The sequence below is a fragment of the Rhinatrema bivittatum genome, chromosome 4 (genome assembly GCF_901001135.1).
Source record: "Rhinatrema bivittatum chromosome 4, aRhiBiv1.1, whole genome shotgun sequence".
Lineage (NCBI taxonomy): Eukaryota > Metazoa > Chordata > Amphibia > Gymnophiona > Rhinatrematidae > Rhinatrema > Rhinatrema bivittatum.
In genome coordinates, this window is record NC_042618.1 from 410,060,341 (window position 1) to 410,083,036 (window position 22,696).

At 45.9% G+C, this 22,696-nt stretch overlaps 1 protein-coding gene and 1 long non-coding RNA gene across 7 annotated transcripts in view; both read left to right on the forward strand.

Moving 5' to 3' along the window:
* The window catches only part of TTLL3 (tubulin tyrosine ligase like 3), a 179,989-nt gene that overhangs the window by 12,582 nt on the left and 144,711 nt on the right, over nucleotides 1–22,696 (forward strand). For all 6 annotated transcript variants that reach the window (XM_029601150.1, XM_029601147.1, XM_029601149.1 and 3 more), the window contains 3 exons: nucleotides 3,376–3,485; nucleotides 4,348–4,513; nucleotides 7,213–7,274. In XM_029601150.1, coding sequence (XP_029457010.1) covers nucleotides 3,376–3,485; nucleotides 4,348–4,513; nucleotides 7,213–7,274 — 338 coding nt within the window. The remainder of the gene's footprint in view (nucleotides 1–3,375; nucleotides 3,486–4,347; nucleotides 4,514–7,212; nucleotides 7,275–22,696) is intronic.
* Nucleotides 20,938–22,024, forward strand: LOC115091175. Its single transcript, XR_003856635.1, has 4 exons — nucleotides 20,938–21,026; nucleotides 21,166–21,249; nucleotides 21,342–21,409; nucleotides 21,519–22,024. It is a non-coding gene; the product is annotated as an uncharacterized LOC115091175 (long non-coding RNA).

A 22,696-nucleotide genomic window follows, 5' to 3' on the forward strand; every position in this document is an offset into this window, starting at 1 on the left:
AGCTGTGTTTAAAAAAGGAGTGGATAAGTTCTTGGAGGAGAAGTCCATTACCTGCTATTAGGTTCACTTAGAGAATAGCCACTGCCATTAGCAATGGTTACATGGAATAGACTTAGTTTTTGGGTACTTGCCAGGTTCTTATGGCCTGGATTGGCCACTGTTGGAAACAGGATGCTGGGCTTGATGGACCCTTGGTCTGACCCAGTATGGCATTTTCTTATGTTCTTATGTTCTTATGGCTTCCTTTGGGCATATGCACACCTATGGCCCGACCTATGAAGGAACCACAGTAGGAAAAGGCCACAGTGCTTGAAGATGACATTACTAGCTTGGGTCCTATTTAAGGACCTCACCGACAGTCCTTCTTTGCCTCAGCAATGAGGCCAGCTACCCTGTGTAGTGCTTGATGGTGTTTGTCCTGTTCTTGCCTTTGCCTCAGCCTGATCCTGCCTTTATCTCTGCCTGTTCCAGTCTTCTCCCTACCTGTTCCAGTCTTGCCTGCCCAGCCTGCCTCTGCCTATCCATTCCTATTCCCTTCCTTGGATGGATTCCTGGTTTGACCTTCGCCTGGACTCTGGATACACTTGACCACTGCCTGCTTTGACCTTTGTCTGGACTCTGGATATACCTGACCATGGAATAGCTAGCTTTCTTATGAAGAAAAGCTAAAAGGATTAATGGTCTATAAAATCACGAGGCGTGTGGAACAAGAAAATAGATAATTTAGCCTTTCAAATAATACAAGGACCAAGGGACAGTCAATAAAACTAACTGGTAGCAAATTTGAAACAAATTTAAGAAAGTAATTTTTTCAGTCAGTGCACATTTAAGCTGTGGACTTTGTTGCCAGAGAATGTGGTCCAAGTTCATGGTATAGATGGTTTAAAAAAGGCTTGGGCAAGTTTGTGGAGGACAGGTCCATTAGCAATTATTTGCCAGGTAGATGCAGGGATCACCACCTTTTGGTGATCTTCTCATTTGGACCTTCTAGAACCAGAACGTTGGACATGATGGACTTTTAGTCTGACCCAGCATGGCACATTTTATGTTCCTATGTTCCTAAATATCTTCTCACTTCAGTACATCTCCATAAGAGGTTAAGATTTTCAGAAGCCATTTGACAAAGTCCCTTGTGAAAGACTCCTCAGAAAATTAAAAAGCCATTGGATAGGAAATCATGTTTTCTTGCGGAGTAGTAACTGGTTAAAAGACAAGAAAAAGAGAGAGCAGGACTAAGTGATCAGTTTTCCCAATGTGCATCACCATCCAGGAATAAGAATTGGAGTCACCGTGGCCAATATGTCGAAATCTTCAACTCTTTGTGCTGTGGTGGTCAAAAAAAGCCAATAGAATTTTAGGAATGATTTGGAAAGGAATGGAAAATAAAATGGAGATTATCATATGCTCTGTATGGATCCATGGTGCATCTGCGCCAGGAGTATTGTGTGCAGTTCTGATTGCCTCAACCTCTAAAAGGTTAAAGCAGAACTAGAAAAGGTACAGAGGAGAGCATTAAAAATGGTATATGGGATGGAACAGTTCCCTTGTGAAAAAAGATTAAACAGGTTAGGGCTTTTCGGCTTGGAAACGAGGCAACTGAGAGGGGTTATGATTGAGGTTTATAAAATCATTAGGAGGGTGGAACAGGTAAACAGATTATGTACCCTTTCAAATTGTATTAGGACTAATGGGAACTCCGCGAAACTCACAGGTAGCAGATTTAAAACACTTAACGCACAATCAAGCTGTAGATTTTGTTGCTGAAGGATATGGTCAAGGTAACTAGCACAGTGGGATTTAAAAGGGGTTTGGAGAAATTCCTAGAGGAAAAATCCATAAACTATTAATAGCCAGGTGGATTATGGAAAGCTGCCACTTACCCCTGGAAGTGAGCAACAAGGAATAAATCTACTCTTTGAGGTGAATTTTAAAAGCCTGATGTGCACATCAATCGGGGGATGTATGAATAAGTCGCCGAGAAACACGCATATCTCCTGCAGTGCGCATATCTTGAAAGATTTGAAAAAGAGCTGTAGGATATGGTGAAATTGCTCATCTACTTGCATGGTTACCAGAAGTCGCATTAATAGACCAAGGTATACACTAAATTCTGCTGTGAAACTATACAATTTATTTTAGATCACTATCGACAACCTGAAAAATTGACTTTTAATTCCGCCTCTGTTAAAGCCCCTGAAGCAGCCTTGTGCAAAACATGGCCAGAGTTGGGCTCCTTTTATCAAGTGATATATGTGCAAATACATTATTTCATCTAAGGCAGTTGGTCTGTCTTGCTTAATATTTGCTTCTGGCTTTGCTTTCTGGGACTTCTGCTATGGATGCCATGTAAGTTAAAATGTAAAGAAAGCGAGGCAGATCCGTTGGGTTTTAAGGGTCGGGGCTAACTGGGGAGTGTGAAGGCTATCAAACCTGGAGGGTTGAGCATCTGTCTCTTAACTGAGTAAATTGGGGATGAACTGGTAAAACTGGGAATGGCGTCAGCCTGCACCCCTTTTAGAATCCCCCAATTTACACGGTGGAAGTGGGACTTGCATGCACATGTGCACACCCATGCAGCCAGGTTTTTTATAACATGCGAGGATATGCACGTAAGTGTTATAAAATGACCACATACTTGGGTGCAGGTCAACATATGTGTGCAAATGTGCACACAGGCGCTGGTTTGAAAGTTACCATCCCTGGGATCTGCCAAGTACATGTGAAACAGATTGGCCACTGTTGGAGACAGGATGTTGGGCGTGATTTAATTTTGGTTTAAAGCAGCAGGGCACATTGGTTCTTCTGCTCTTCTGTTTTTATGTTCCTCTTTGTACCACCAAATCTCCCACTTGAAACGTTCATATGTTAACATGCAGGCGCACAAACATGGGCACACACGAATGGATTTAGGCCACACATTTGTAGACATCAACTTCATTGGACATATTCTCAGAAATACAATTAGGGCCTGATCCACTAAACATTTTACAAAGGTTGGCATTAAATACACTGGGGTCCAGGGCAGAAACCAAGGATTGAGCCCAGCCAGCATCAAGCACCCTGAAGCTCTGACATCCCTCAACTTTGCCAAGGGGGCCTCAGGCAATTTCACTGCTTGCTTTTCCTAATGCTTCCCCCGCATAGACAGAGAATCAGAGAATAGCTTTAGCAAATCAGAGCCAGGAAGCCAGGAAAGTAATCCCTCTGTGAAATTCAGCAGCCCTAAATCACATAGCGACAGGACTGACCAATTTACTATTTGCCTATGTCTGCTCTCGCAGGCTCGAGTCCAGCTTCCATGGTTTATCTTGCTGTATAGATGAGATTGTTGGATGGATACTGGAAGCTTTAGTTAGGTTATTGTTTTATGTGCAGGGCATACAGCACACACATCGGAGGGACGTGTCCGGAAAACCTACAACTCTCAGATATTCAACACAGATCGCTTGAAAAATGCAAAACTTATCGTGGAGAGAGCAGTCAAGGTTAGGAGAAACAGTTTCATGCTTTTCCTCCTAATATTATTCAGTCCATTTCTCCTCTCTATCAACACAAATGTCTGTCCACTAGTGTCAACGGGATTGCCAACCAGCTGGTGCTTGGCCAGCCTGACTGGTTTTCATTAAGGGATGCTGATGGCTGGCAGGACCTTTTCACTGGCCAATGTATGTGCTGGCTTTCTGTCACCCAGACAGGAAGAGACTCCTGCCTCTCCCCTATCCCTTTCCTTGTTGAAGTAGCAGCTGGTCAGAGAACAGATTGCATTGGCGATAGCAGCAGTATATTGCCAGGGTGCCATGGGCCGGGGACTGAGTCAGCTCATGCTTGGCTTCCAGACCCAGCCTACCATTCTGAATCCAAGAAGAGGTGGAGACGGGGATTGGAGCAGACACTGACTCAGGCTCCGGCCCATGCGTCTTGACAGTACACTGCTGCTGCTTCCACCACTGCTGTGATCAGGCCTCAGGCTGGCCTCTACTTTGACAAGGAAAGGTCTAAGGGGGTAGGAAGACTGGGGGGGTAGTTGTAGGTGTAGGGGGGAGGTTGTGTGTGGGAGGGAGGTGACCATTTTCTTTCAAAGTTGGCAGGTTTGTCCATTTATGCACCTGTACCCGCCTGTCCCATCCCCCACCCCTTATTCTTCTGTTGAAGAAGGAGGTCTGACAGATAAGGGGCTTAGCTCCCCAGTAATCCTTAGTTAGCATTTAACCTTTGGAACTTATTCTCTGTAATTTTTCTGCTTTTCAAAATCTCATTTCTGTTTTCCTTATATTCTACATTTCTCCCAATCATATTGCCTCTCTCTCTCTTCCATTTCCATCCCCCTCTTATTTTTTTTACCTCTAGCAAAAGAAAATATTCAGCATCCATGGCCCATACCCAGTCATCCGGAACAGTTTGCGCAGCAGAGGCTGGGTGGAAAAAAAGATCCCTAAAGTCCCGAAGGCAGTGCAGAAAAAGAAGACAGCTGATGAGATGAATGAGGACGACGATGACACTGATGATGATGAGGGTGAATGACCTTGGGGAAAAGTCCGGGACTAGCAGCAGATTAATGTATGCAAAGTATTCCACTAGAGATCAGAGAGGAGAGAAGCCCATGTAAGCCTGGGACACTTGCCATGGCGCTGGCAAAAGCTTTCCAGTGACTAATTGGTATATTATCCAGATAGTAGCACATTTTAGAAAGTAATTGGTCCCTGTATTTATGAGCATAGGCATCATTTATACTCAGGTTTAGCTTCTGTTAATGCAGGTAGCTTTCAATTGTCAGCAGGGGCGAACTGACCATTTGTGCAATAGGGCAGTGCGCGGGGGCCCTCTGCTGCTCCCCTAGCCCTAGATGGGTGATTAGGGGTCAATGACCCTTATTGCCCAGGGGCCTAGATCACTTTCAGTGTGCCCCTGGTGGTCAGTTAATACAAAGATCCATAGTTACAAATTCAACCCATCAAAATATAGGAAAGGGTATGTAGCACAAATACTTAAGTACCTCTTCCTCCATTACCTCAAAGTAGACATAACACAGTGGCATATAATTATGAAATTTAACCCGTCAAGACATATGCTATTTCCTGGATAGTTTGCTTGGACTAGAATCTCTACATTTATTTATTTAGTTTCTTTTTTATACCGAAGTATAGCAGAATGCCTTCACTCCGGTTTACAGAGAAAAACAACAATATACATAAAACGTGTTCATAACGCATATAAATGTGGATAACAATTAACATTTCGTCAGAAGCAGAAAACAGATTTAAAAAACAGATTTAAAAAGAACGACATCTGAATCGGACTTGCAGAGATTTAACAAGTGATGTTAGTTAATTATGGGAATAATTTAGGAGTAGCATTGCAGGGTGTGATAGAGCAATTTATTCAAAGGTGAGCAGGTTAGGAATAAAAGGAAAAGGAAAGGTTCAAGGAGGGAAATAGAGGAGTAAAAATAAATATTAATATAAGATTGGATGAGAATAGATATGGTATAATAGGTAAGAAGGGGTGAGGAGGATTAAAAGCATGGTTGTTACTGGGAGTGAGTCTTTTTGCACTTTTGTGATGTGCATACCCCAGGGAGTCAGACAGTTTTACTGTAGTATTTTTTCAAGCCCTGGAGGAATTTGACTCTCGCGTCTGCAAAAACATGAATTGAATTCTGGCCCATCCAGTTAAATTTATACAGCTTTCATCTCTTATCCAAGACTGCTTCGTTTCTCAAAGACATTCTTGGGATTTGTGACATAGCAAACTGTTATCCACAGACATGAAGACAGCGGGGCCAAGTGAAATTCATTTCATGTCATTAATGTATTTGTATATGTGTCCATGTGCCACGAAAAATGCACGTGACTGTGGCATCTGTTGGAATTTACATAAGTCCATAATATTTAACATGCTGCCAGTACCTTACTACTGACAAATGTTCTGGGAATGAGAATGCAGTGATGGTGAATCAGTTCATTGTTGAGCAGGGCCTTCTGGAGTGAGAGTGCACTGCCTAGACTGTACGTCAGCTCTGACATGACACAGAGCATGAGAATCTCTCAGCTGGAAGAGCTGCAGCAGGTGGGAGCACCCAGAATGCCTCTGTTCAGCGCGACCCCTAGGACTTGAGTGTGAAAAAGAAACTAGCTCACTAGCTCAGAGACGCTACAGGACTGAGATTGCAGAGAATAAAATAAAGCTTAAAACCCAGTGAAGCTATAGGAGTTAGAATGAAGAGAGTCATTGTGAGGGTGGGGAATGGAAGTAAGCGTAGTGTTGGGACAGCGTCTGGAGAATGAAAATGTCGAAAATCAGAGAGGCCCTGGAAGCGTGTGGGGATTGAGACCGTGGACCATGAGGATCTCACCTCAGGACTTTGCCAGTATCATCTGTGATTTTATTGAAAGAGACATGACTGAAGGTCATAGCATCTGAGGTGCTATAGCAATGCAGAAAGCACTTACATTTACATTTAGCTCTTAGTCTGGAAACCGATTGAATGGGGTTTTTTTTTATCCAGAGTTACCAGATCTCAGTAAGGGTGAGATGTGGGGTTTTCAGACCAAAAGGTAGTTTTACTGAGCTGATTTTAATGTAATTATGGAAAAAGCTATTTATAGGGTCAATATTCAAAGCTAGCCATATAAGTAACTTAGCCGGTTAGAGCTTATCCAGCTAAGTTACGATGTATATTCAGTGGCACGGCAAAGCCGCTGAATATTCACGCATACTTACGCACTTAACTGGATACGTCTACCCACCTATGTTTAGACCTGCTCTATGGTGCATCTAAACATGCACATATGGTGCATCTAAACATACACATATGCGGCTAACACCGAATATCGGTAGTTAGCCATAAAAATAATACGGCTAACTTTCTCCATCCTTGATCTGTCCAGTACGTGCCTACTTTTTGAGCATGTAATTTTAGCTGTATAAGGGAGTCATGCGGCTAAGCAGCGGCTGCTGAACGTAGGTATATATTCAGTGGCTGCTACTTAGCCACATAAGTCCCGCTTATTTGGCTAAATAGCACTGAACACACTTTGAATATTGGGCCCTTAAATGTTTAAGGACAACAATGATTGTAGGTGAATGTAAGAATGCTTAAAACAATAAATGGCACTTCCTTAAGATAGGGAACCTGGGATAGGCTTGAAAATTTCTCTCTGGAGATTTGTAAGATAGCCAAATGTAAGCTTGACCATAAACTCTTTTTCTTAGATGACGATGGTGAGGAAGAAGAGGCTAGAGATGATGACCCAGATGGAACCTATGACCTAATGGTTAGTCATTAAAATGTATTTAATCTTGGTGCTATCTGCATGATAAAGAGCACTGGATTTCTCTTTCACTGACTTAGCTTTGTATGTTCTGACATCCTGTTCATGACACATTCTTTTTTGCCAAAATTTTAAAATGAGGTCTATGAATGTTTTCTTATGGTAATGTAACCCACTGTTACTACTCCCCTCTGTTCACTGAGAATGGTGGTACGGTCTCACATTAGGTGTCCCTTAGTTGAGATTTTCCTAGGAGTTTTGAGTTTGTGAGATTGTGTGAGAGAACAAGGCAAGATGAGGTTGAGTTGTTGATATGGAGAATGAGGTGGGGGTTGGGGGAGAAAGGGGGCCAAGAGTATCTTCTCTCTCTTTCCCCTGGGTTTATTTCCTTTCGGTGGTCCAGAAGAGTGGTATATAAAACCCAGATTAGATTAGATTAGATTCATCCTATATTTCAAGGATGTAGTAAAGGCAGAAAAGAATAAGGGCCTGAGCATGGGGATTTCCACTGATGGATCATGGAGCATATGATGAAGCACAGGCAACTGGGTGATATCATAGAATGTGATGCTGTTCTCTCTTTAGAGCTGCTGCAGATCCTGACCCCATTTGTCTAGGGGTTACACTGAAAAAGTTTTTGTTTTTGGTTTGGTTTTTTTTCATTTAGGATTTTGTTCTTTATTTCAAGGCGAATTTTAATAGCCCTACGCTCGCCAAAAAGCCCAGACGGGCCGGTGTGCGCCCCACAGATTTTAAAAGGCGCCCGTGTACATGCACATCTCCCGATATACGTGCAAATAAGAAGTTGGAAAAAGGGGTGGGATGTGGGTGGGGTCTGGGTGGGGCATGGGCGGGACTTTAACATTATACGCACAAGTGCACGCTGGGGTCTCCTGCCACGTAACTTTACTACTGCTAGGGCTGGCGTGTAAGTAATAAAATTAAATAAATAGGCTAGACACCGGGGTTTTAAGAGTTGGTGCTAACAGGGTAAAAAGGAGGCTATTTAACTAGGGGGGTTAGGAAGTCCTATCCATTACTGGGTGAACTGGGAACGAACTGGGGAAACTGGTAATTGAGTCGGTGCGCGTCCCTTAAAAAATCCCCCCCACTTATGTGGTAGAGGCAGCATCTGTGCGCAGATGCGCATGTCCATATAAAATTGTGCGCACAGGTACGCGCATTCAACCTATTTTATACCATGCACACGTATTCACGCGCATGTTATAAAATGGCCACGTTCTCTGGCACGAGCCAGCATATGCACATACAAGTGCACCGACGTGGTTGTTTAAAAGTTATCATCCCTATTTGTGATTTATTTTGTTTTGTTTATTTGAAACAAATACAACAAAATAAAGGAAAAATGGTGTTGGATTCAGACCCTGAACTTCACCTACCCACTCTCTATCAGTAGTCTATGGGTACACTGTCAATCAAAAATGATGTCAGCCAATCAGTGTTCACTTCCTATCTAAGCCCTGCCCACTCTTATAGAAGTGACTGGGGTATAGCCCCGCCCTTCCCACCCCTGGCCACACCCCTACCATCCCTGGCCCTTCCCCGGGCCCCACCATGCTCCTCCCCCCAATAGAAGTGGAGTAGCCCCTTCCATGCCCCACCCCCAAACCAATCCCCTATGATGTCACTGGTGGCCCCTCCCATGCCCCGCCCCAAGCCAAACCCCCTATGGTGTCACAGGTATGACATCACCGGAAGTCCACCCCTCACCACCACCCCCAAAAACACACCCCCTAGAACGACATCAGAAAGGGCTTTTTAATGATGGCAGAATTAATGGACTCTGGCTGTTTTTGATGATCTCACCGGAAGTACAATACAAAACCCAACTCACCCCCCAAAAATGCGTCCTCTAGAACAGTGGTTCTCAACTTTTTTCCCATCACGACACACCTGACAGACCATGCTCACATGTGTGACACACTGCTCATTACAATTTACGGCGGAAATAAAAAATAAAGGTCCAGTATTATTTTTATTGTTAAGAATGATACAAGGAAAAGATACATATTCTGTCAGAATAGAAATTGCATAAACAGTAAACATCCCACACCAAAACGGCACCGATTTCCAGCACTTAACAGTAATCACCTTACCTAAGAAAAGCAACACTGAAAATATTACACCAGCCCTTCAGACACCAATACATCTCCTATTAGGAAAACGGACCAAGTCAGGCTACTATAGAGCCCTACACAGAAACTACACGCCAGCAGAAAACCTCACATGAATCACATGTGCTGACCCTCACCTAAAAAAGAATAAAGAGACCAAAACGCATAACTAGAAGCATGCAGACAAAAATTGAATTGGAAACCGCAACAAGCCAATTGCAGTGCAACAAAGGAAAAAAAGAAACATCACCCATCCTTATAAAATAAATCAAGAAATATAAAATCAGTAACAGTAAAACCATACTAACAAAAAGAACAGATTATTTCAAAACAGCGGATGAATGGAATATCCAATAATTAGAAACTCATATCAAAAATTTCTAGATACCAATAAAATATTTCAAAATAGCAGACACAAAGACCCAGTAATGAAAAATGATAAGGATACAAAAAATGTTTTGTTCTGCATACCTGGGAACGTTTGATATCCAGGTGCCCTGAGATTGTTTTGAATTAGCAAGAGGAGGGATGGTTTGCTTGCAACTTTCTCCTCTCTCTCTCTCTCTCACTGGCTCTCAATTGCTCACATATACACATGCTTTTTCTCTCTCACACATTTACACACATGCTGTCTAACTTTTCAGGCTTACACACACAGGCTTTCAATCACACACATACATGCTGTCTTTTTCTCTCACACACAGACTCTCATTCACATGCTTACAAACATGCTCTCAATCACATACTCATATGCTCCCTCACCTAAACCAGCTCTCAGTCACACCCATACGCTCTTTCACATGTTCAGGCTCTCAATCATTCACATACATGCTATCTCACTCACACACACACACACACACAGGATCCCAAACACATGCTTGCTCATTCACTCATTCTCCCCCCTTCCCCAAATTAGAGGCCACAGCAGCAGCCTCCTCCACTTCTAACCCTAAAGGCAACAGCAACCTACTTCATTTTCAGTCCCTCGTGGAGAAAGGAGTCCCATTGGCCACGGGGGTTGACGACGTTCTTCGTTTTTCTCTGAGCCGCGCTGCTCATTCCTCAGGCTGCTCCTCTCTTCTCTTCTTCAGGCCAACGCTGCCCACACTAGCATGGTCTCTTCTTCCCGCGCACGCACCCGCTGCTCACCACTTCCTCTTCTGGGCCGCGGGGGGGGGGGGGGGGCAACAAGAGAGAATGCTGGTGCCGCTGACTCCAGCTGTCCTGCCACGTTCCGCCTGGGCTATCAGCATTTTAAGCCAGGATGGAGGACCTATTTCGCTTGGGTAGGGGGAGCAGCTGGGTTAGCGGGGGACCAGGAAGTGTGGTGACACACCTGCATGTTCTTAGTGACCGCAACACACCGGTTGAGAACCACTGCCCTAGAACATCAGCAGAAATGTCCCTGTCACTTTTTAATGATGACAGAGCTGGAAACATGCTTTTTTTCTAGCCCCTCTGTTTTAAAAGTTACTAGCTGTGAGGTGGCAGGAAGCCATGTCTCATTCTGTACACAGAGACAGGAAGAATCTTCCCCCCTACCCTCCTCCCCTCACCGTAGATCAGGGGTGGGCACTTCCGGTCCTCGAGGGCCACAAACCAGTCTGGTTTTCAGGATATCCCTAATGAATATGCATGAGAGAGATTTGCATGCACTCTGCCTCAGTTGTATGCAAATCTATGTCATGCATATTCATTAGGATATCCTAAAACCTCGACAGGTATGTGGCCCTCGAGGACTGGAATTGCCCACCCCTGCCGTAGATACACATGCCCCAATTGCCCCATCCTGGCAGAGTGAAATCTGAGCAGAGGATAATTAACAGTAGGGTGCTAGGTGTTGGAAGTTTTGGGGCTTCAAAGGTAAATAAAACAAGGATTGTTTTCTTTTAAAAAAAACAGGCCTCTGTGTTTACAGCCATACAAAAGAGCCATGCACAGCAGATCTTAAAGAAAATTCATTATGAACCAGGTGCTGTAGGTAGTTTTGCTGGTATAAATCCTCTTTTTCAGGCTGATAAAACATGTAATCAGACAGTGACCAAAAAACAAGTGACTGATTGGTGTACAGATGAAGATGCTTATTCGCTACACAAACCTGCTAGGGTACATTTTAAAAGAAACAAAAGGTGATGAGCTGCATGCAGTGTAATTTGCATGGACATGCCCAAACGTGTACGACCGGATGTAGAAGTAAGCATGTGATAGAGGTCACATGAGAATACAAAAGAGCCATGCACAGCAGATCTTAAAGAAAATTCATTATGAACCAGGTGCTGTAGGTAGTTTTGCTGGTATAAATCCTCTTTTTCAGGCTGATGTTTAATTTACCCACTACTGTTCTATGTCAAACGCTCTCCAAGCATATGTTTTATTTTGTTACACTGTAAACCGATGTGATATCATTGATAAATGTCGGTATATAAAATTCTATAAATAAATAAATAAATAATCTCCAGACAGAAGGGACAGTAGCTGTCCGTGAAAAGCTTTAGCTTTGTGATCCTGAAAATAAAATAATAGATGTGTATGAGACCCCTAAACGGCTGGAAATGGAAAGCGAGCAGCAGCCAAAACTAAAGAGATGCCATAAGCGAAGAGGCCTTCTGAAAGATATTGAAACAGAAGTTGATACACCAGTGCACAAATCGTACTCTTGCAGGAAGAGACGCACAGATGAAATGACAGAGTCAGAATTTGATGAACTTCCGTTGGGACAAAAGCTTTTTGATTCGCAGGATCCAGCCTTTGTCAATGAAAATGCTATGGACTCTGCAGATATAGAGCTGCACCAAGCCGCATTAGATGCTGAAGCAGATTATTTGCTGGAAAAGCTTGCGTGTAAGGTAAGAAAATCTCTTTCATTGTAATTATGCATTTTAGAGGGGTTGGGATCTATCTGTAATAGAGACCTTGTTTAGAAGAGGTGTTAATTTAATGTTTACATTATGTTTTATAGGAAAATGAAAGATCTTTACAAACAGAAGAATATGGGGGACACACCAGATATCAACATGACCTGTTTGTGCTGTTTTTTGTCCAAACATCAAAGAACCACCAGACTCAGAAGGTAATTAAAAAAAAAAAAATCAAACCCGAAGATGCACATGATTTCAGCTGGTGGAGTTGTATAGGGTTTCCAGAACCCCCGCCGGTACATGGCCTTTTTTGAAAAATGACATTTAGATCAATCATAAGGGTGGCCGTGTACAGCATTCTTACAAAGTGTTTGGCTGGCATTCGCCATGATGACTGCAACAGCTGTCTCATTGATGAACCAAGTCAGGCGGACCATAGTTGCGTTTATTGGACTTTCTCTGACACCCAGGAAAAATTAAGGACTGTTTGTACCAGGTTGTGCCTAGAACGTGTTTTGAATCTTATTGTATTAGCAGCATATAAAAGAGGTGTATTAAGTCTAAACAATGACGATTTGAATCTGATCATGTACCTTATACATAGTGTGAAAAGTGCTCTAAATCCTGTAGAAAAACTAAACAGCATGGAGCAAATTTTCAAAGGGTTACGAGCGTAACCCCCGAAAAGCTGCCCCAAGCTGCCCCTGCGCACGCCAAGCCTATCTTGCATAGGCTCGGCGGTGCACACCAGCTCCAGGACGCGCGTATGTCCCGGGGCTTTGAAAAAGGGGCGTTCTGGGGCGGGGCTGTGGGTGGGGCGCCGGCCCGGGGGCATTCCGGGGGTGGGACCGAGGCTTCCGGAACAGCCGCCGTGCTGGTGGATGGCAGAGGCAGGCGTAACTTTCCTGATAAAGGTCAGGAGGGGGTTTTAGATAGGGATGGGGGGCGGGTTAGATAGGGGAATGGAGGGGAAGGTGCGGGGGGAGCGGAGGGAACGGAGGAAGGCTGCGCAGCTCGGCGCGCACAAGTTGCACAATTGTGCACCCCCTCATGTGCGCTGACCCTGGATTTTATAACATGCGCGCGGCAGCGCACGCATGTTATAAAATCGGGCATAGATTTGTTTGCACCGGGTTGCGTGAACAAATCTACACCTGCACGTAGGTTTAAAGATCTGCCCCTATGCTTAGACCTACAGATGAGGTTTTAATGATGAAATATATAAGTGCCATCATCTTTGGGAGAAAGCACCAGTCCTTTTTAAAAAATGCATAATAAAACAACTGTTGTTTGTTAGTAATGTTTTTCTTGTCTGTATTTTCAGAAGTATGTATTGAACATGAAATACTTTGTGATATTTAATATATTTTGCCATGTGTATAAATTAGTTAATAAAAACATATAAAAACAACTAATAAATATATATCAGAATTAACAAAATGTGTCAATAGTGATTTAAGGATCTATGGAAGGTTTTTGGGGGGCTACAAAGCGGGGGGATATCTTATGGTTTTATTAAGTCTCATTGATAACAATGCACAGACTGTAAAAATGGTTGATACAGCAACTATTTCATTAACTAAGGAATGAACATTGCAATGACCTAAGTGTGGGGGGAAGTTGTCTGGACTGAAGATCTTTAAATGGTTAATCTAATCAGGATGAGACAATGTATAATATGTAATCTTTGGAAGAAAAAACAAGAGGCCTGGATGACAAGACATTCAAGAGAGAAAGGCCTTTCCCATAAGGTGTGGTGGGGCTGCTGTAGACAATACAGTTGTTCAACACATGACAGTTTGGGCAGACAGTTTTGTGTTATAATACACAATATTTTTTAGGATTGCTGTGTGGGGGGATGAAGGAATACACAGAGGGGTGATCATTAAAGCACTGAATAGCTCATCAGTCTACATTTTGTAAAGTGCCCCGAGACCCAAAGAGGCAATGATAATACACTACCTTTCATGAACAAAAGGGGTGGATTTTGTAATGACGGTGGTGCGAATAGATGTCTGGACTCAAGATCTAATCAGGGAGAAACAATGGCCAGGAACCAGTAATTATCACAGAAGGTTCAACAGACTGTAGTTTTGTGAAATGGCTTCAGATCTAAAGAGATATTGATAATACACACAAAAGGCCTATAAATGATAATCCAATCAAGAGAACTATCTTATAATATAAGGGGGGGGGGGGGTTCTGGGATAGTTGTAGCAAATGTCCATCACATGACAGAGAGGGGCCAGGTAGCTTTTGTGTTACAATACACAAGTTTTGAGGGTTGTTGGTGGTTACGCCCTTATGATGGTAATAAAAGGTATAGCCAGTGACCAGAAAGGTTCACCAGTGTTATGTTCCGCGGCTGCAGCGTCGGGGAAGCTGCAGGAATCTGGTGCCCGTCGTTCCCGCGCGCCGGCACGGGCCTCCAGGGTGGCCGCCGGGCTGGGAGCCGTCCCTGCTCCTCCCTTGCGGCGTCGAGCAGCCTTCCTCCGCGGCCAGGGATCCAAGATGGCCGCCTCCATCTTAGCTGCGAGGCCACGCCTCCTTGCTGGATTTAAAGGGACCTCGACCCTTTAATTGCCTACACTTGTTCCCAATGCACCGGACCAGGGGAAGTATATTAGGAGACTTCCTTTGCTCATTCCTTGACTTGGCAACGTCTTCGTTGTTCGAGTCTGCTTGCTTCGGTGAGTCTTCTTGTGCTTCGGATCCTTGCTTCCTGGTTCCTGTCTCGTCTCAGTGATTCCTTGGTGTGTGACTTCGGATTGGCAAGTGGTGATTCTTGGTGTGTGACTTCGGACTGGCAAGCGGTGATTCCTGGTGTGTGGCTTCGGACTGGCAAGCGGCGATCCCTCAGTGTGTGACCTCGGACTGGCAAGCGACGACCCTCTGGCACTTGACCTTGGACTTCTTCTGGACCATCGTCTCCAAGGGCCACCTAAGTCCCAGCGGCCCGGGTTCCTACGGTCTCCTCCCGGGGGGCCGCGGGCTTCCAGGGGTGAAGCTCCAGTTGGCCCTTGCACCAACTTCACAGCTCCCTGACCTCTCAAAGGTCCACCTAAGTCCCAGCATCCCGGGTCCCTACGGGCTCCTCCCGGGGGGACTGCGGGCTTCCAGTGGCGAAGACCCAGTTGGCTTCTCCGACGTCTCAACTCTTCATTTCTCCATGGTCATCTCAGTCTTCAGTGCCGAGGGTCAGCCGAGGGTCGCCACCTGACGGGGGAACCTAAGGATCCACCTCCTAAGGTATACCATCCCCCCCGTTGGTCCAAGGGTTCACAAGCCTGATCATAACAGATTGCCAAGTCCATGAACCCGGCGGAGGCATCTGCCCGCCAGGCCATTCCGGGAATGGCCCAGAGTATGATGGACCAACAAAAGACCTTGTCTCTGCAGTGGAGAGCCTGAACCAACGCTTTGAGGCATTAGGGTCCATGAATCCCACTCTGCCGTCCCCGCCTGTGCCTTCCGGGGGCCATTCAGTAATCCGCCTGCCTACACCGCCACGTTTCTCTGGGGAACCCCGGGCCTGCAGGGGTTTCATTAACCAGTGCAACATGCACTTCTGCCTGCAGTCGGCCCTTTTTCCAGACGACGCTAGCAAGACCACCTTCATTCTCTCTCTCCTCGAAGGGGGAACGGGATGACCCTTTTGTGGGAACGGGATGACCCCGTTCTGAGTAATTTGAGAGAGTTCTGGGAGCTCTTCTGCATCAGCTTCGGTGATCCCACTCAGGAGGTTTCCGCCAGGCCTAAACTGCTTCAACTACACCAAGGTTCAAGGACGCTGGCCGAATATGCCATTGATTTCTGGACCCTTTCTTTGGAGCTTGGCTGGGGCCCGACTGCCTACAAACCATCTTTCTTCAGGGGCTTAGCCCCAGAATCAAGGACGAGCTTGCGGGCCGGGAACTACCTAGGTCTTTGAACGCCCCTATCAACCTGGCAGGGTGTATTGATCGGCGCCACCAAGAATGCTGCCAAGAGGCCCAGACAACACCGAAAGCCGCAACTCCTTCGAGGCATTCTCGACGCTCGCCTTCTCCCAAGGGTGACTCGGGAGCCCCCCGAACACCGGTTGACGAGCCCATGCAACTGGGCCGTGGGAGACTCTCCACACAAGAGTGCCGATGGTGAATTAAAGAAGGACTTTGCTTCTACTGCAGCACGGCGGGCCATCGAGTGGCCGCATACCCGGCACGGCCGGGAAACTCCTGGGCCTAGGACCTGAAGGAGGTCTCTTCCTGGGCCTAACCTCACCTGCACCTCCATTAACCCTACCAGTTGCGCTAACGTCCGCGGATGGTGAGTTCCACACGTTAGCGCTGGTAGACTCCAGGGCCGGCGGCAACTTTATTATGAAAAGTCTGCTGGAACACTTGAAAATTCCACAGGTCCGTGTTCTAGCTTCATTGGTCATCTCTTCGATTCAAGGCAAGCCTCTCCCAGGACGAGTGACACATATCATGGAACCCATCCAGTTGAGGGTTGGGCTCCTTCACCGCGAGCAGATGCCCTTCCACATCCTGGAGCATTCCATACACCCTGTGGTCCTAGGACTCCCTTGGCTGCAAGAACACTGTCCCTGGAGAACTTTACAGTTAGCCCAATGGGTGCTGGATTGCCATGACAACTGCCTTCAACCGGTAGTACCAGTTCAATGCTCCACCGCTCTCACCAGTCCCCAAGGCCTGCCGGCCTCCTATGCCACGTAAGTGGACGTCTTTTCCAAGCAAAAGGCCGAGACACTTCTGTCTCACCGGCCATTCGATTGTGCCATCAACCTCCTCCCTGGCACAAAACCTCCTCGGGGGCGTACCTATGCCCTTTCGCCTGCTGAGACGCAATCCATGTCCCAATATATTAAAGAGAATCTGGAGAGGGGCTTCATTCGCAAGTCAACGTCCCCAGCGGGGACTGGGTTCTTCTTCATTGCGAAGAAGGATGGAACCCTTCACCCTTGCATCGACTATCGGGGCCTGAACGCCAACGGTCAAGGATCGGTACCCCTTGCCCCTCATCTCCAAGCTCTTCGATCGTCTGCACGGTGTGAAAATTTTTACCAAGTTGGATCTCTGAGGGGCCTATAATCTGATCCGCATTAAGGAGGAAGATGACCATTACAAGTACCTCGTGATGCCGTTCGGGCTCTGTAATGCCCCAGCAGTGTTTCAGAACACCATGAACGAAATACTCCGCGACCTCTTGTATCGGTGTGTGGTCGTGTACCTTGATGACATTTTGATTTTCTCTGATTCCCTTGCCACTCACCATCAGCACGTCGTCCAGGTACTTCAATGTTTAAGAGAAAAAAGACTTTATGCCAAATTAGAAAAGTGCCTCTTCGAGAGGGAGTCCCTTCCCTTCCTGGGGTATATTGTCTCCAGTGAGGGATTCTGCATAGACCCCCAGAAACTAAAAGCCATTCGGGAATGGCCACAACCATCCGGACTGAAGGCACTCCAACAGTTTTTGGGTTTCGCCAACTACTACCAGTCCTTTATTCCCCATTACGCGTCTGTTGTTGCTCCAATGACGGCCTTGACCCGAAAAGGCGCAGACCCCAAGAACTGGCCTCCGGGAGCGGAGGCCGCCTTCCTCCGACTCTAAGAGGCATTCCTTCAACAGCCGTGTCTTCACCATCCTGATCCGCAATGGCCGTTCGTCATAGAAGTTGACACATCCTCAGAAGGCATGGGGGCCGTCCTGAGCCAGACTTCGAACCACCACAAACTACACCCTTGTGCCTTCCTCTCTCACCAGGTCTCCCCGGCAGAGCGGAACTACGCCATTGGCGATAAAGAGCTCCTAGCCATTAAAGTGGCCTTAGAAGAATGGCGCCCTTGGTTGGAGGGGGCACAACACCAGTTTACGGTCTACACGGACCATAAAAATCTTGAATACCTGCATCGGGCAAAGCAACTCAATCCTCGACAGGCAAGATGGGCGTTATTCTTCACCCGCTTCAACTTCGTCTTACGCTATAGACCGGCCGGGAATAATCTTAAGGCCGATGCCTTGTCCCATGTCTTCAAGGCTACAGAAACTTCAGACGATCCCCAGTTTATCATCAAGCCATCACGCATCCTGCTGTCCGCCACCACGACCATCCCTCCCAGGAAAACTCTTGTTCCGCTGCACCTGTGGAAACAAGTTCTGGCGTGGGCTCATGACTCCCATTGCTCCGGTCATCCGGGACAGCATCGGACCCTACAGACCCTTCGCCATTACTATTGGTGGCCCAAGGTCAACAAGGATGTCCGATCCTATGTGGAATCCTGCCAGTCATATGCCTGTCATAAGAGGATTCCAGATTTGACCCCAGGCTTGCTTCAGCCATTACCAGCGCCCACGGAACCCTGGACCCATCTCGCGACGGACTTCGTGGTCGATCTGTCTTCATCCAGTGGGAATACTGTCATATGGGTGGTCATCGACCGATTTAGCAAAATGGCACACTTCGTGCCCCTCCCAAGGTTGCCGTCCACACCTCAGTTAGCCCAGCTGTTCGTCCAGCACATTTTTAGACTGCATGGTCTGCCCAGAAGCATCCTCTCGGACCGAGGCCCCCAATTTACTGCCAGATTCTGGAGGGCTCTCTGTCACAAATTTGATGTCACCTTAGACTATACCTCTGCCTACCACCCTCAGACCAACGGTCTAGCAGAGAGGACGAACCAAACCCTTAAGCAGTTCCTCCGCATCTATGTGAATGAGAAACAGGACGACTGGGCAGATCTACTTCCATGGGCGGAATTTGCACTCAATTCCCACCTTTCTATGGCCACCAGATCCTCTCCATTCCAGATAGTCTATGGCAAGCAGCCACGTCCGCCGCTGCCGGTTCCCATTTCCGTCATGTCTCCTGTGGCCCAACTCTCGTCTTTGAGTCTCCACATGGCGCGCATTGATTAAAGCCAGTTAGGTGGCAAAAAGGTATGACGATCAGCGATGGAGGCCGTACCCGCCTCTGAGACATGGTCAAAAGGTATGACTGAGCACTCAGTTTATCTGCCTGAAACTACCTTCAGCACGACTGGCCCCTCGATTTATTGGACCATTTCCCATCCTCCGTCGGATCGGTGCGGTGTCATATCAACTTCGACTACCGCCATCGCTCAAGATCCACAACACGTTCCATGCCTCCCTTTTGAAGGATGCCGCCTCTGGTGTTATCTTCCATGCCGCCTCTGGTGTTATCTTGGCCTTCTAGTATGCCTCCGACTCCCCAACCTATCGCCTCTGAAGACGACCTCACCTATCAGGTCCATGAGGTGTTGGACGTGTGAAAGCATAGAAAGAAATGGGAGTATCTGCTAGCCTGGGAGGGGTTTGGCCCCGAAGAAAACACCTGGGAGCCGTTGGCCAACATCCTAGACCGAGGCTTGCTTGATCAGTTCCACAGAGACCATCCGTCTAAACCCAAGCCTCCGGGGAGGCGGCCTAAAAAGGGGGGTACTGTTGTGTTCCGTGGCCGCGGACGGCTGCAGTCATGGCCCCCTACCTGAACGCTGATGGCGGGCCGCTGCAGCAGCGTTGGGAGAAGCTGCAGGAATCTGGTGCCCGTCGTTCCCACGTGCCAGCGCGAGCCTCCGGGGTGGCCGCCGGGCTGGGAGCCATCCCTGCTCCTCCCTTGTGGCGTCGGGCAGCCTTCCTCCGCGGCCGGGGATCCAAGATGGCCGCCACCATCTTAGGCACGAGGCCACGCCTCCTTGCTGGATTTAAAGGGACCTCATCCCTTTAATTGCCTACACCTTTTCCCAATGCACCGGACCAGGGGAAGTATATAAGGAGACTTCCTCTGCTCATTCCTTGACTTGGCAACGTCTTCGTTGTGTGAGTCTTCTTGTGCTTCGGATCCTTGCTTCCTGGTTCCTGTCTCGTCTCAGTGATTCTTTGGTGTGTGACTTCGGATTGGCAAGCGGTGATTTTTGGTGTGTGACTTCAGACTGGCAAGCGGCGATCCCTCGGTGTGTGACCTCGGACTGGAAAGCAACGACCCTCTGGCACTTGACCTTGGACTTCTTCTGGACCATCGTCTCCAAGGGCCCACCTAAGTCCCAGCAGCCCAGGTCCCTATGGGCTCCTCCCGGGGGGACCGCGGGCTTGCAGGTGTGAAGCTCCAGATGGCACTGCCCTTATGGCTCGACCTCTCAAAGTTCCACCTAAGTTCCAGTGGCCCGGGTCTCTATGGGCTCCTCCCGGGGGGACCGTGGGCTTCCAGTGGCGAAGACACAGTTGGCTTCTCTGACGTCTCGACTCTTCGCTTCTCCACGGTCACCTCAGTCTTCAGTGCCAAGGGTCAGCCGGTCACATCTTCTGTTCCACCTCGCCACCCAACGGGGGAACCTAAGGATCCACCTCCTAAGGTATACCATCCCCCCGGTTGGTCCAAGGGTTTACAAGCCTGATCATAAAAACCAGTCTGTAGTTTGTAAGGCCTAAAGAGTTTGAAACAGAAATGGATTCTTCAAACAAAGAAAGGCAGAAGTCTGGATTTATTAATAAATTGTCACTCACTAAACGGAGGCAACAAAGAAAACTGAAAGGTAGGTTAATAGTTTTATTGTATCTTTTTGTTTTTAGATATGATTTTAAAATGTGGTAAAAAAAAGTGTCTATTTTCTTTTTATTATTAGAACAAGAAAATATTGTAAAAATAGATACAGTGTTGAGTACAGAGCAACAGCTGGGTTGCAGCAAGCCCTCAGAGCAAAAAACAAAAGCCCATGGCATTTCTGACAATAATACAAATGAAGGTAAGAAACATTTTTTTTCCTTAATGTCTGTGCTGAAATGCCTCTTTTCCTCCACAACAACCATTGAAGCAGAGCGCTATCTTGCAAAGGCATCAAAAGCATGTGTGACCTAGTGGTTTTTTTTATTTGAAATTTTTAGAACGTGAAAATGATGCAAAGGAACCTATTTCCAAAAGAAAAACAAAAGACAGTAACATCTTAAAAGAGGGGGAACCGGTTGAAGGTAAGGAAGCATTTTTTATATCTATACAGGTAAATCTCCAGTTCACAGCTGTATAAATGAAAAGATATTACCATGTGTTTTTTACATAACAGACCAAGAGCAGCAAATGCCAAAGAAATCTGAGAAAAGACCATATTAAAACCAAGAGATAAACAAAATAGTAAGAATTTATACTGTTATAGTTTTACAAAATTCTTCTTAAAATATTGTAAAATCAATAAAAGGTATGACCCCCATGTTAATTTTTTATTATTATTTTTAATTTTTAGACTGTGAAAATGCTACAAAAGGGTCTATTTCCGAAAGAAAAGACAGCGAGCACCTCAGAGACAGCAGACCAGTGCACAGGGACACATTAGAGAAAGAATGTGAAAGCATGGCCTTAGATAATTGTATTGATTACAATGTTTCAGGGGGGTTGGTAAATAATTATATATCAGGGACCTCTGAAAATGCATCTGCAGAAAATGAACCGGTTAATTTTGTGCAATTTGTGAGAAGGTGGAGCCGTAATTTAGAAAAATGTAATGGCGTACTTTATTCAGAGGAATTTTGTTTTATTAATTTAGATAGAATAGATTCATTCACAGGTGCACAAAACATTGTGAGGCAAGGCATACAGCACGTTCTAAATGAAATAAGCAATAGAGTTTTATCTAATGATTATGTTCAGGTACATTTACATTCTACAGGTTTTCATAATTCTTTGTATTCAGGAAAGTTAAAACCTCAGGATCTGAACGCTGATGATTTCTTAGATCAAGTTAGTAAACTCCTGCAGAGTTATAGAGAGATACAGTTTGGTGATACATTCCTTACTGTCGTTCTTGTTATATGGACCGGGGGGGGGATGGGCACGAAGGGTTTTAAGGTCTATTCTATACAGCCAAATTGTACATAAAAAGAGAAGGCATTTAATAGACTTGAATAACACAGGTAACACTCTATGCTTTGCAGGGAGCCTTGCAGCCCTCATGTCACCAATAAAGCTCACAGATGCAGAGCTGTTAGACCGTGCTAAAAAACTGCATGCAGAACTAGGGTGGTCAGAGCATAAAAAGTTCATGCTAGATGATGTCTCAACATTTGAACAACATTTAGGTGTAAACAAAAGTGTTGTGCTTTATACAAAAGAATGGGGATGCTTTAAGACAAATAATAGACCTGAATTCCATAAAACTGTTTTTATGTTGCTATATGATGACCGTTTTTATGGAATCTTAGATGTAAAAAAGTTCTATGGTGAGCGAAACTTCTGTAAATTTTGCCAGAAGCCGTACAGTCACGATCATAATTGCTCATTATGGTGCCGTCTCTGCTTAATAGCAACATGTATAGACAATGTTGGCGCACAACAGAAATGTCCTAAATGCATATTGCATTGCTGTTCTAAAATGTGTTTAGAAAGGCATACAGTTCTGGCTTTAAATAAAGAAGTTGAGTGCTT